Genomic DNA, 10,951 nt, shown 5'->3' on the forward strand with positions numbered 1-10,951 from the left:
TTCAGTAAGAATTAAGATGAACACGTCAATGTTGGGCAAAAACAAAAAAGATGAACACATGTCAATTAGATTATGACTATATTTAAATTAAAAAAAAAACTATTATAACTCCCCATATAATGCTTAACTTTAATATTATTATAGAAAATATCAAATAATTGCAAAAGAAAAGGACTGAATTTAAAACATGGGCATTAAATTGGATAGTGCATTCTCGACGTCATCGGCAAATGGCAATTGAAATTTGAAAAGGACAAAGAACAAGTACACAAACAAGGTCAAGAGCTGCGTCCCTGGATATTGACCAATTCAAATTAAAGCAGGTAGAGAGCTGTTGAAGAAGACCCTTTCATTTCATGCAATCCCATGGAACGTTTCAGGAGACCACATTTTGAATCACTCAAAAGACGACCTCTCAACAAAAGCCTAAAACCAATCAATCTTACATTAATTAGTTTATCATCTTCCCGTTTCTCAGCACCATAGCTTCTCTCTTCTTCAAATTTCGATTTTCAAACCCCAACTATACATGGCTTCACACTTCCGTTTTCCCTGCATCGTCTTCATAGTCGCCGTCTTTATCATCTTCTTCATCATAACGCCTTCCATTTCTTTGGCTCAGTCCGCCGATTCCTGCAACGGAATATTCTTGTCCTACGTCTACACCGGCGGAAGAGAGCTGCCTCCCAACGTCTCCGATTCCGGCGAGCAGCCGCACCGGTTCGAGTCTACTCTCACGGTGCTAAACAATGGGCTCGACGAGCTTAAGTCCTGGAAGGTTTTTGTGGGGTTTCAGCACGACGAATATTTGGTCTCTGCATCGAACGCAGTGCTTGCTGATGGCACCAGCTTACCTGCCAACGTCGGAAACGGCACTGTTCTTGCGGGGTTCCCCACGACCGACCTCAAGACGGCGGCGGAGACTGCCGGGGACTTGACGCAGATGAAAATTCAGGTCAACTTAGTGGGGACACAGTACGGTGTGGCCCCGCCGACGGTGCCGCTGCCGTCGAACATCACTCTCGCCAATGATGGGTTTGTTTGTCCCAAGTCCACTGGCCAAGGTATCATCTATTTTTGCTTCGTTGGACTTTATTCTCATATACTATTCTAATGCGCCTTTATTTGAGGTTCTCTGCACTTTCGGCTCCCTTTTTGACTTGAGATGAAAATCCTTGTATAGCTCTGTTTTGTCTTTTAGAGCCTAGACCCTCCTGTTCTTGAAAAGAATACGATCGCTGTTTGCAAAATTGGATGATAGCGATGAAGGACTTATGCTTCAAAATCGGAGCTTTAGAGTTTGACACGTATAGAAGTAGAAACCAGATATCTTTTTCTTTGTTTCTAGCTTACTTATATCCAGGGCCTATAGTTCCCCAAATTTATCTCATAATATTGAATTGTAAATAGTTAATTCTAAGACATTTTGGCTAATATTGTAGAGCTGTAGAAGTAATCATCTGTAATTGCAAAGTTTTGAAAAAAGTATGCTAGGCTGTGGACTGAGTGTTGAAGAACATGTGTTTGGTTTTCAGGGAATGAGACTCATGTCTGTTGCACTAGAGATTCCAATTTCAAAACAAGCATCACCACAGACCAAGAGCTTTTACCTCGCCAGAATGGTGATCTTTCAATTATGTATGATGTGACCAGTACTTATGAATCCAATTACTGGGCTGAGGTTACAATCTCAAACCATAATCCTCTTGGACGTCTTGATAACTGGAGATTAAGCTGGGACTGGATGAGGCAAGAATTTATCTATGCAATGAAAGGTGCTTATCCTTCTGTTGTGGACACTTCTGATTGTATCTTTGGCTCACAAGGTGGACACTACCAAGAACTTGACTTTTCCAATGTGTTGAGTTGTGAAAAAAGTCCAACGATAGTTGATCTCCCTCCCACAAGGTTCAATGATTCTGACCTTGGAAAAATCCCATTTTGCTGCAGGAATGGAACTATCTTGCCTCCATCCATGGACCCAAGTAAGTCATCTTCAAGGTTCCAAATGCAGGTCTACAAGATGCCACCAGACCTTAACCGCTCCGTCCTCACTCCACCACAGAACTGGAAGATAAGTGGCACACTCAATCCTGACTACAAATGTGGTCCTCCAATTCGTGTGAGTCCAAGCGAAAACCCAGATCCCACAGGCTTACCTTCCAACAAATCTGCAATTGCAAGCTGGCAGGTTGTGTGCAATATAACAAAGGACAATGGGACTGCAAGAAAATGCTGTGTCTCGTTTTCTGCTTATTACAATGAATCTGTCATTCCTTGCCAGACATGTGCATGTGGATGCACGGGCAACACAGGAAGAACATGTAGTACAAATACACCAGCTATGTTGCTTCCAGCAGAGGCACTTCTAGTTCCATTTGAGAATCGGAGTGCCTTGGCTGTTTCTTGGGCTGATCTGAAGCATTTCACAGTGCCAAACCCAATGCCTTGTGGTGATAACTGTGGAGTGACCATCAATTGGCATGTGCTCACAGATTACTCTAAAGGTTGGAGCGCAAGGATCACACTGTTCAACTGGGGTGAGACTGCTTTTGCAGATTGGTTTGCTGCGGTGGAAATGAACAAAGCAGCTTCAGGTTTTGAGAAGATGTACTCGTTCAATGCAACTGCCTTGGAGGGAGTGAGTAACACTATAATGATGCAGGGTCCTGCAGAAAATAACTACCTTCTGGCAGAAACAGATGGAGATGACCCTAAGGAGGATCCTAGGATTCCTGGAAAACAACAGTCAGTAATCTCTTTTACAAAGAAATCTACTCCTGGAATCAATGTGGTTGGTGGAGATGGGTTTCCCACTAAAGTCTTCTTCAATGGGGAGGAATGCTCTCTTCCTTCTGTATTTCCAAGCAGTGGTTTCAAGAAGGAGTTTTCTTTGTTCTTAACACTATCACTATCACTGTTCATCATCTTGATGCAGTTTCAGTAGAGAAGTTCATCTCTTGCTGTTGTTGTCGTAACATTCATGCTGTATATCTAATTCAATTCTGTTGGTATGATTCTTTTTTTTTTTTTTTAATAAAGATTGTTGGTATGATTCTTTGCTGAGCATAGTTCAGAAGAATGTAGACTTGTGTCAGACACGCGATAGAAGTATATTATGTTCTTCCTGTCTTCTGTAGTTTAATTGTGCTTTTCTTTCTCTTATCTTGATTCGTTTCTGTAATGATTAATGCCATTTTACTACCGTTCTCTGACTAATGCTGATTTGATGATCGGCCAGATTTACATTTAAACACTTCACGGGTATAAATAATTTTAATTTTCCTATTATAAGTGAAATGATGCCAGCGTTTTTGCTCTTTTGGAAGGAATTATAATGGAATGACAATGTGTAGTACTTGAATTTGCTTTTAAAATTTTCCATTGACATTGTTAGTTCTTTTTTGTTGTCTATATTTTTTTTTTGGGACAATAGTTGTTATTTTCATTAAAAATATCTTAGCAGTAACCTAATAGTGATAGTTGGATTGAGGGGTAAAGATTTATTACATTTTAAGTGGGGGAACATAATATTTAATTGTTTGTCCCAAAAATATTAAAAAATACAAAAATGAGTTAGGGTGAACCATGGGAAGCCAACTTGGACTCATACGTTTTTTTTTTTTTTTGTCCTTTTAAAAACTCCTAAATTCTGAAAGGATTAAGTTTCATTTTTAACTCTTAAACTATTCTCTAAAAAAACTCCCAATATTCTAAACTTGCTTCATAGCAATTTTATCTCTAAAATAATTAAAAACATAATAAAAATATATCTTAATTTGAATCCATTTGGCATAACAAGTGGCATTTTTGTCAAACTTAAGTCCTATTAAACATTTTCAATGATCAACATTGAGGTATTTAACATTAAAAACAAACATATTTTAATTACTTTAAAGGCGAAATTGCTATAATAAATAATTTAAAATATTGAGTGTTCCTTGAAAAATAGTTCAAAAATAAAAATACACCTTAACCCATTTTAAAATCAAACAAAAATGATTGTCCCTCCAATTATTATGGTAAGGAATAAACGCATCAAATTGAAACCTTTTTTCCCCTAATCGTTCTTTTTGCATCAGTCATTTTTAAGAAGTGATAGATAAAGAATTAGTTAAGAGGCCTGCTAGAACTCACTGATTTCCCAGTTTGTATTTTGTCACAAGCAATAAAATTTACTTCGGCCTGAGAACAATGATTCTCCAACTCCTAGAGGTATGGATTCAATAATCAATAACTATTACTATTCACAGTCACGTTTAATTAATTGAATTTCAAATTAATGAATGTCTAGCATTCAAGAATCAATATCAATCTAGAATTAAAATATAGCTTATCCAATAAAATTGACAAGCAACTGATAAAATGATGAGTGAAAGTGGAGAGTTAAATATTCGATATAAATCAAATAAATAAAAGAGCGCTGCATGGAAAGGGAGCTCAATTTTCAAGTTAGATTAATAATTTAAGGGGGCATCAATTCCGAGGACAGTCCCTCGCTCCCCCTTTTTATACACGTGCCTCGTGACGTTGGCACCACTACTAAAGTGTAAATGCCTTTGACAAGTTCTTTATCAATCCCATTATCTATATATTCTTACGTTGAAGGTAACCACAAGAATATTCCGACCAAAAAGACAAGGAATATATTCCTCAACCTCAAAACGTCCATCCAATGCACTGCGTGAAACCAAGAACAGAGAACAAAAGCTGCATAGACTAATTGTCACACAGATTCAACTCTAAAAAAAATACACACATATATAATGTCGAAGTCTATTCTCGAAGATCTAAGTTTCTCGTAGAATGGGAAAGAGGAAATGAGTGCACCGCATAGCCAGCCCCATAATCACTATCTTGCATGGCGACGACCATATATGATAGATACCACCTGGATGTTTAATCATGTTCAAGTACATGCACTGCATGACATAATAATTATGCAAAGAAAAGGGCAAATCACCAAAAGCTTTATCAATCAAAAGCAATATCTAAGTACAGAGACAACCTTGAAAGAATAGCCAGGACGAATGTCTTGAACAACCAAATGAGATATTTACATTCTTACAGCATTCATTTGCTTCAATTGAAGAGAATAAAGTGGAGAGCGAAACAAAGGGCAAGATCAACATAGATTGTTATTCATGTTAGAACTGCTCCTACGAGTCTGCATGTGTTTAAAACCTTTCGGAATCCCCGGCTTAAACCAAACATATTTCCATGAACAACCTCAAATTAGAAGCTTGCTAGGAATTTTCCTATCACATCCAGTCAAAAATTGGATATGCATGCCTTTTGCATACATGTAGTTGATGCATCACAACAAACAATTCTGAGCATGCAGACTAAACCGTGATAGTATGCTACTCCCAGAAGTTCGAATTTGTGATACGACCAGATTCTGTTCCTCGGACAATCTAAACTCAGATCTGAACTAACTAGTTGCAGAGTAATGAAGTCCATATGTAACAGACACTATTTACATTGACAACTGCAATCTGAAAGAGAACTGGCAGCATCTGCTCTAGACAGGGATGTTGTCCATGGAATATCCATCGAAATCAAACTCATTCTCTGTAGGTCCAATGCCTTCTTGCTGCAAGAAATACATGACTTTTGATACATGTGTAACAAAAACTGCATTGAAGCGCATCAACAAAAAGGGATTAGAAGAGGCTGGCAAGAACCATGTCAACCAACCTGTCTCAGAAGTGCACTCATCAGATCCTCCTGCCCATAGTGTTCTGGGAAGAGGTTTGTCTGAGAGTTAGCATCAGGAGTTCTTTCAGCCTTAACCCTTACAGAATTGTTGGCAAGAAGCGGATTTTGGAAACCCTGATGTTGACCAATATTCTGGAAATTGCCTGACTCCATGCTTTCCCCCAGGGAGAACATGGCTTTTCCAACTGAAGCAGCATCTCTATTCTGTCCAATCTGTTGGTTGGAAGAGAAACCCTGATGGACTAGAACTGATGTTGGGACATCAACGTTGCCTTGCAAAGGATTTGCATGCTGAGAGGCCTCATATGTCTGGCTCTGGCTCATGTTTTGTACCTCCCATTCATGGGACTTGTGCTGGTGCAGTTCATTAAAGATATCATAACTTGGAGCAAATCCAGAAGATCCTTTCATTCCTGAAGCAACTCCATCTTGGTATATTCCTTTTGATGTGATACTTGGCATACCTGGAGCGCTTCCAAGAGGAAAACTACTTGCAGGCATTTCTGTGGTTTGGTTCAGGGGAAAGTTCAACATTGAAGAGGTTTGGGGAACTGGATTATATGAAACTCCTCTGATATTATCAGGAATACCATTTCTTCCCAGTACACTACTGGGAGATCCATTCAATACGGGAGACTGCCCCATAGATGTCGGGAGCCTGGGAACATGAGACAAAGTATGTTCACTAAGTACATGACCTCTTGGTTGTGATTGAGGCATCTGCATTAATAAGGGGCTGCTCTGGGAAGGAGAAGCATTGACTCGCATATTCAAGCTCCCTAGGGACTGATTAGATTGGTGCAAAGAAGCCAGCTGCTTTGGCTCCATATTGGTAGGGATACCGTGAAGTAAGTTCATCGGTTTGCTACTGCTCCCATATTGCTGTTGCCCTTCTCCAAATCTTAATCTTGGGTTTTCAAAACTGAAAAGGTTCCTTTGATCAACTAGGGGCATAGGCATAGCAGTTTTTGCAGTTGATCTACCTAATCCTGCTGCTTGAAATGTTGCTAGACTTTGTGGTGGAAGCTGACCTGCAGCAGCAAGAGTTTGAAGATCCGTTCCATTGAGTGAAGAAATTGCCCCAAAAGTTGCCTCTTGTGAGCTGATGAAAGAGTTACTCAAGTTACCCTGATGTTGAGAAACACCACTCAGCCTTCGAAGATACAAGCGGTATTTCTGTACCCAAAACCAGGCAAGGACAAAATAGTTAGCTCTCAGAAATTGAGTAGTGGTCAGAAATTAAATCCTTAATTCCTCTGTAAACGGCACGAAACTTCCATACCTGGAGGTGGCTTGCAACATTTTCTCTGGTGAGCCCAGGGACATTCATCAGTTCCAGAATTTTTTTAGGAACAGCCTCTGTATGTTTAGCAAATTTGTTAAACGTAAGTATGTGTGTATGTATTATAAATCTGAAAATTCAAGCATCAAGAGAGGTCCATAGCTTGTCATGGATAGTTCAAGAAAATGTTCTGAGAAAGAAAAACTTTCTTGTAAATAAAGGGAACTTCTAGTGATACACTCAAATTGGATCTTAGACTCTTAGTTACATAGAAATACTGACTAATAAAAAAAAAAAAGACTGATCTAATTATTAGTAAGGGATCTAAAAGGCATAGGTGGGATGATGCCACGACATATTTCCATTGAATACCGACAACTCAAGCAGTAAAAATATTGGCGCTAGGGCTTTCACAGTTTCTTAAGTCATGATTCTTGTCTAACAATTCAGCGATAGACATGTAGAGCCCAAGGATCATGCACCAGAAATACAGAAGCATTGATTTGTAATGACGGATGGGTTTACGAGGAAAGGCAGAAAAGACGGAAGAGCATGAACAAATCCATTCAAGGATATAGGTGAAGAGTGCATACTATCAATTCCTAGCTGATTTACAGCAGCCACAAACTGTTGATGGAGCTCAACTGACCAAACAACTCGTGGCTTCTTCAACGTGGATGAGTCATCCCTCTCTTCGGCGTCTTCATCCTCATCCCTCCTCTTCTTTGTATTTCTCCAATTGCCTTCGTTTGCAGAGGATGAGTAATCCGCCTCATCAGTTGGCTTTTGTTTCTGATCTCCTTCTTCTGCACTGCCTGACTGCTCCAAATCCTTCCATTCATTCTTTCTCTTCCGAATCACATGCTGCCATATATTCTTTAGAGCCTCGATGCGCACAGGTTTTATAAGGTAATCACAAGCACCGTGAGTCACGCCTTTCATAACAACGTTCTTTCCATCATCTGCAGACATCACTGCAAATATAATACACAAGAAGTTAATGTGAGCAGCTGAGTATCGATATCAATGTATTCAGTTCTCGGATCTTATCTGATCCCAGCAGATACTTACTAATAACGGGAAGGTCCATCTCTAACCCAATGTGCTCTAAGAGTTTGAAGCCATCCATGTCTGGCATATGAACATCGCTTATAACAATGTCGAACCCATTTTTGTTCTCTCTAAGAAGTGACAGCGCAATCTCTGCTCGATTGCATTTCGTAACTGAAATGAACTCAAAAGGCAAACACAATATTACTCCTCAAAACACAACGCTTAAAAAAAATAATAAACGAAGAAAATAAACACAAATCCGGCATATGTCTGTCATCCAAAATTCCGAAAGCCCCCAGAAATACACAAATCTGAAATCTCAAGATGCAGAGGAATAGCACACAAAACACAAGAAAACGAAGCCAAAAGCTTCAAAAAAGCAAACTTCAATAGAAAGATGGCAACAAGAATCTCAAAAATAATGAATCGGGGTGGTGTCATACTCGTTCATGAAATCAGAGTTGAAGTTAAAAATCGGAAACAACACGCAAGAAAAAGATCGCCAACGAGCATCTTTTGGCACAAGAACGTTGAGCAAAACAAAAATTAGTCGTCCTACTTCTTTTTGTAATAAATTCAGCAGTGGAATCGGCAAAACAAAATCAAAGAGCCAAAAGAGAAAACAGGAAAACAAAGAAGTAAATCTCAACCGAACAAGAAACCCATCAAGCACCTTCGTAGAGGCAAGTGCGAAGCATCTTTTCAAGTATCATGAGGCACGTGGGATCATCGTCCACAACCAGTACCCGGAGACCCGCCGGAAACTGGTCGGAGACTATGTCACCGGACTTGGAAACCGCACTAGAGCTAACCGTTGACATAGATCCCTTGCCGCTGCTCAGATTCATCCTTTCAAAGATCCGAAAAGAAGCAGAACAACAAACAGAAAAATCAAGAAACCAAAAAGAACTATTCTGATAAGTGATTTCACATGGTTGAATTCAGCGAGGAAGTGGGGAAGCTATGAAGACTACGACGCTCAGTTCCAAATTCAACGAACATACACTGAGAGGAGAAGCAAGCAGGAATCGGAGAAGAAGAAATGGGGAAAAAGGAATTCGATTTTCACAGAGAGGGGGGGGGGGGGAAGATTTATAATTTATAATTTATAATTTGTAAAATTTATAAATAAAAATAAAATAACAAAAAGATTATTAAGTCCACCCCTGCCTTGTCCTTGTCACCCGCTGAATTTCTCGACTAGTTTATCCTTTTTCTAAAAAAAAATTGATTATTATTAAATTGTTTTGAATATTATATTCAAAGTTGAGTCACTCCTTAAAGAGTGGATCCAGCTCATACTCCGGGATAATGATTTTTCTTTTTTTACCTCAGAAAGAGGTCTATTTATGCATTTCAAAGATTTTTATTTAAATTAAATATTAATGGAATTAGTATTATTTTTATTTTGAAGCCATATTCAGAATCTAATTTTCACCGACAGTTATCCAAATTTACATCTCCGTATGACTGCAAGATATTGTTACTGTTGTCAGCCTGGTTTCATTTATCATTATCACAGCTTTTCCTCTGTTACTGCTTTCATTTATAAAATGAACAATTGAATTTAATTTCAAATATCCAAATTTATTACTTGAGATACTGTCCCATTAAGTGCTTTTAAATGATTACTCGTATTTGAAATTTGTTTCTTTCCAGTCTTGGATCATTAAAGAGCGAGATGTATTTTTGCAATTTAACTTTAATTGCGGGGCAACATGGCTTATTTCTCTATTTTTCTAGGCATGTTGGCAATTTTTAACTCGAAAAAGTTAATTTCATGGTGAACGCGGCAACAAATGGTCATTTTTAATAAGCTATGAATTGGTGAATGTTTACATAGACAGTCATTGATACATTTGACCTCAGAATGGCCATTATTTAGGAAGGCTAATTTTTGTTTACCATGTTTGGGTAAAAAAAGAGAATCGATATTGATTAAACAGAGGAATACCCAAAAAATATTGTACACACACGCTAACATGGAAGACTTGTCATGCAAGGGACAAAAAGTGGGATGAAGGATTGGCCAAAAACAAACAGACAAAAAAAGCGGGATGGATGTTGAAACATGAGAATTGTAAAATTATTTAATTGCCATTTATAGATCACCATTTTGATCCAATAATAAAGCAAAAAATTTAAATCTTTTTTTATTCGTTTAACTTGCATTACTCTCAACAATGACAATCATGTTTATTCACTTAATATTTTCTTCAACTCCAAATAATAACAATAAAAACTAATGCATTGAATCTTTAAATTACACCACACCCTTTTAAAAGTGAGAGATTGTGGGTTCTATATCTTATATTCCCTCCATCTGAAATTATAAAATATTTTTAGATAAAATTTTATGTATCAATAAATCTCATTAAATACACTTAATAACCTTATCTTTTTAAAATAAAAATATAAACTTTTAAAAATACCCATCATTTAATATATTAAAAAGAAAAGAGATGAAAATTAATTATCAAGAAATGAAGGGTAATATTAAAATTAGTGTGTTTAATGAAACATTAATATATTTAAAGTTTTTTTATATTTTGAGATTAAAAAATTCTTTCAAAAATATTCTATAATTTGGGACGAAAATAGTACAATAAAGAGGTGAAAATGTGTTGAACATATTTTATTCTTTTCTTGGAGGGAAATGTCATCCTGCCCTTTTCTATGGAAGGGGTAAGAATGTGTTGGTATTTATATAAGAAAAGATCATGAGTATTCGCTCTAGTTTCTTGTAATTAAAGGAAATCTCATTTCACCAGGCTCAAATTATTTGATTTTACTTTCAAAAACTGTTTTTATTTTTAAAAAGATAAATAATTCATTTAGGTAAGTGTTTTGGGTTTAAATGTTTTTAAAATTATTCTCATTTTTTATTTTTAAAAA

The 10,951-nt window shown here is 37.4% G+C and overlaps 2 protein-coding genes across 2 annotated transcripts; one reads left to right on the top strand and one right to left on the bottom strand.

Moving 5' to 3' along the window:
* Positions 1–324: 324 nt before the first annotated feature.
* On the top strand, positions 325–3,184 carry LOC129292568 (COBRA-like protein 7). Its single transcript, XM_054930136.1, has 2 exons — positions 325–1,064; positions 1,536–3,184. The coding sequence occupies exons 1-2, from the start codon at positions 530–532 to the stop codon at positions 2,945–2,947; spliced, it is 1,947 nt and encodes a 648-aa protein (XP_054786111.1). The 5' UTR covers positions 325–529; the 3' UTR covers positions 2,948–3,184.
* Positions 3,185–4,947: 1,763 nt separating this feature from the next.
* LOC129293121 (two-component response regulator ARR2-like) lies at positions 4,948–9,125 on the bottom strand. Its single transcript, XM_054930924.1, has 6 exons — positions 8,730–9,125; positions 8,075–8,227; positions 7,597–7,977; positions 7,004–7,080; positions 5,701–6,897; positions 4,948–5,596 (listed from the first exon to the last, which is right to left on the bottom strand). Exons 1-6 carry the CDS (start codon positions 8,902–8,904, stop codon positions 5,525–5,527), a joined length of 2,055 nt encoding a protein of 684 aa, XP_054786899.1. The 5' UTR covers positions 8,905–9,125; the 3' UTR covers positions 4,948–5,524.
* Between the last annotated feature and the right edge of the window lie 1,826 nt (positions 9,126–10,951).

Source organism: Prosopis cineraria, unplaced genomic scaffold (genome assembly GCF_029017545.1).
Source record: "Prosopis cineraria cultivar Desert tree isolate PC_DT_omini unplaced genomic scaffold, ASM2901754v1 PC14, whole genome shotgun sequence".
Lineage (NCBI taxonomy): Eukaryota > Viridiplantae > Streptophyta > Magnoliopsida > Fabales > Fabaceae > Prosopis > Prosopis cineraria.

What these genes read in the sequence shown, in the direction of transcription:
- LOC129293121 (XM_054930924.1), bottom strand. Translation starts at nt 8,904, where the DNA reads ATGAATCTGAGCAGCGGCAAGGGATCTATGTCAACGGTTAGCTCTAGT. An exon ending in TCGCACTTGCCTCTACGAAG is followed by an intron (nt 8,228 to 8,729) that starts GTGCTTGATGGG and finishes AGTTCATTTCAG; the next exon opens with TTACGAAATGCAATCGAGCA. An exon ending in TGAGTGCACTTCTGAGACAG is followed by an intron (nt 5,597 to 5,700) that starts GTTGGTTGACAT and finishes TATTTCTTGCAG; the next exon opens with CAAGAAGGCATTGGACCTAC.
- LOC129292568 (XM_054930136.1), top strand. Translation starts at nt 530, where the DNA reads ATGGCTTCACACTTCCGTTTTCCCTGCATCGTCTTCATAGTCGCCGTC. An exon ending in TCCCAAGTCCACTGGCCAAG is followed by an intron (nt 1,065 to 1,535) that starts GTATCATCTATT and finishes TTTGGTTTTCAG; the next exon opens with GGAATGAGACTCATGTCTGT.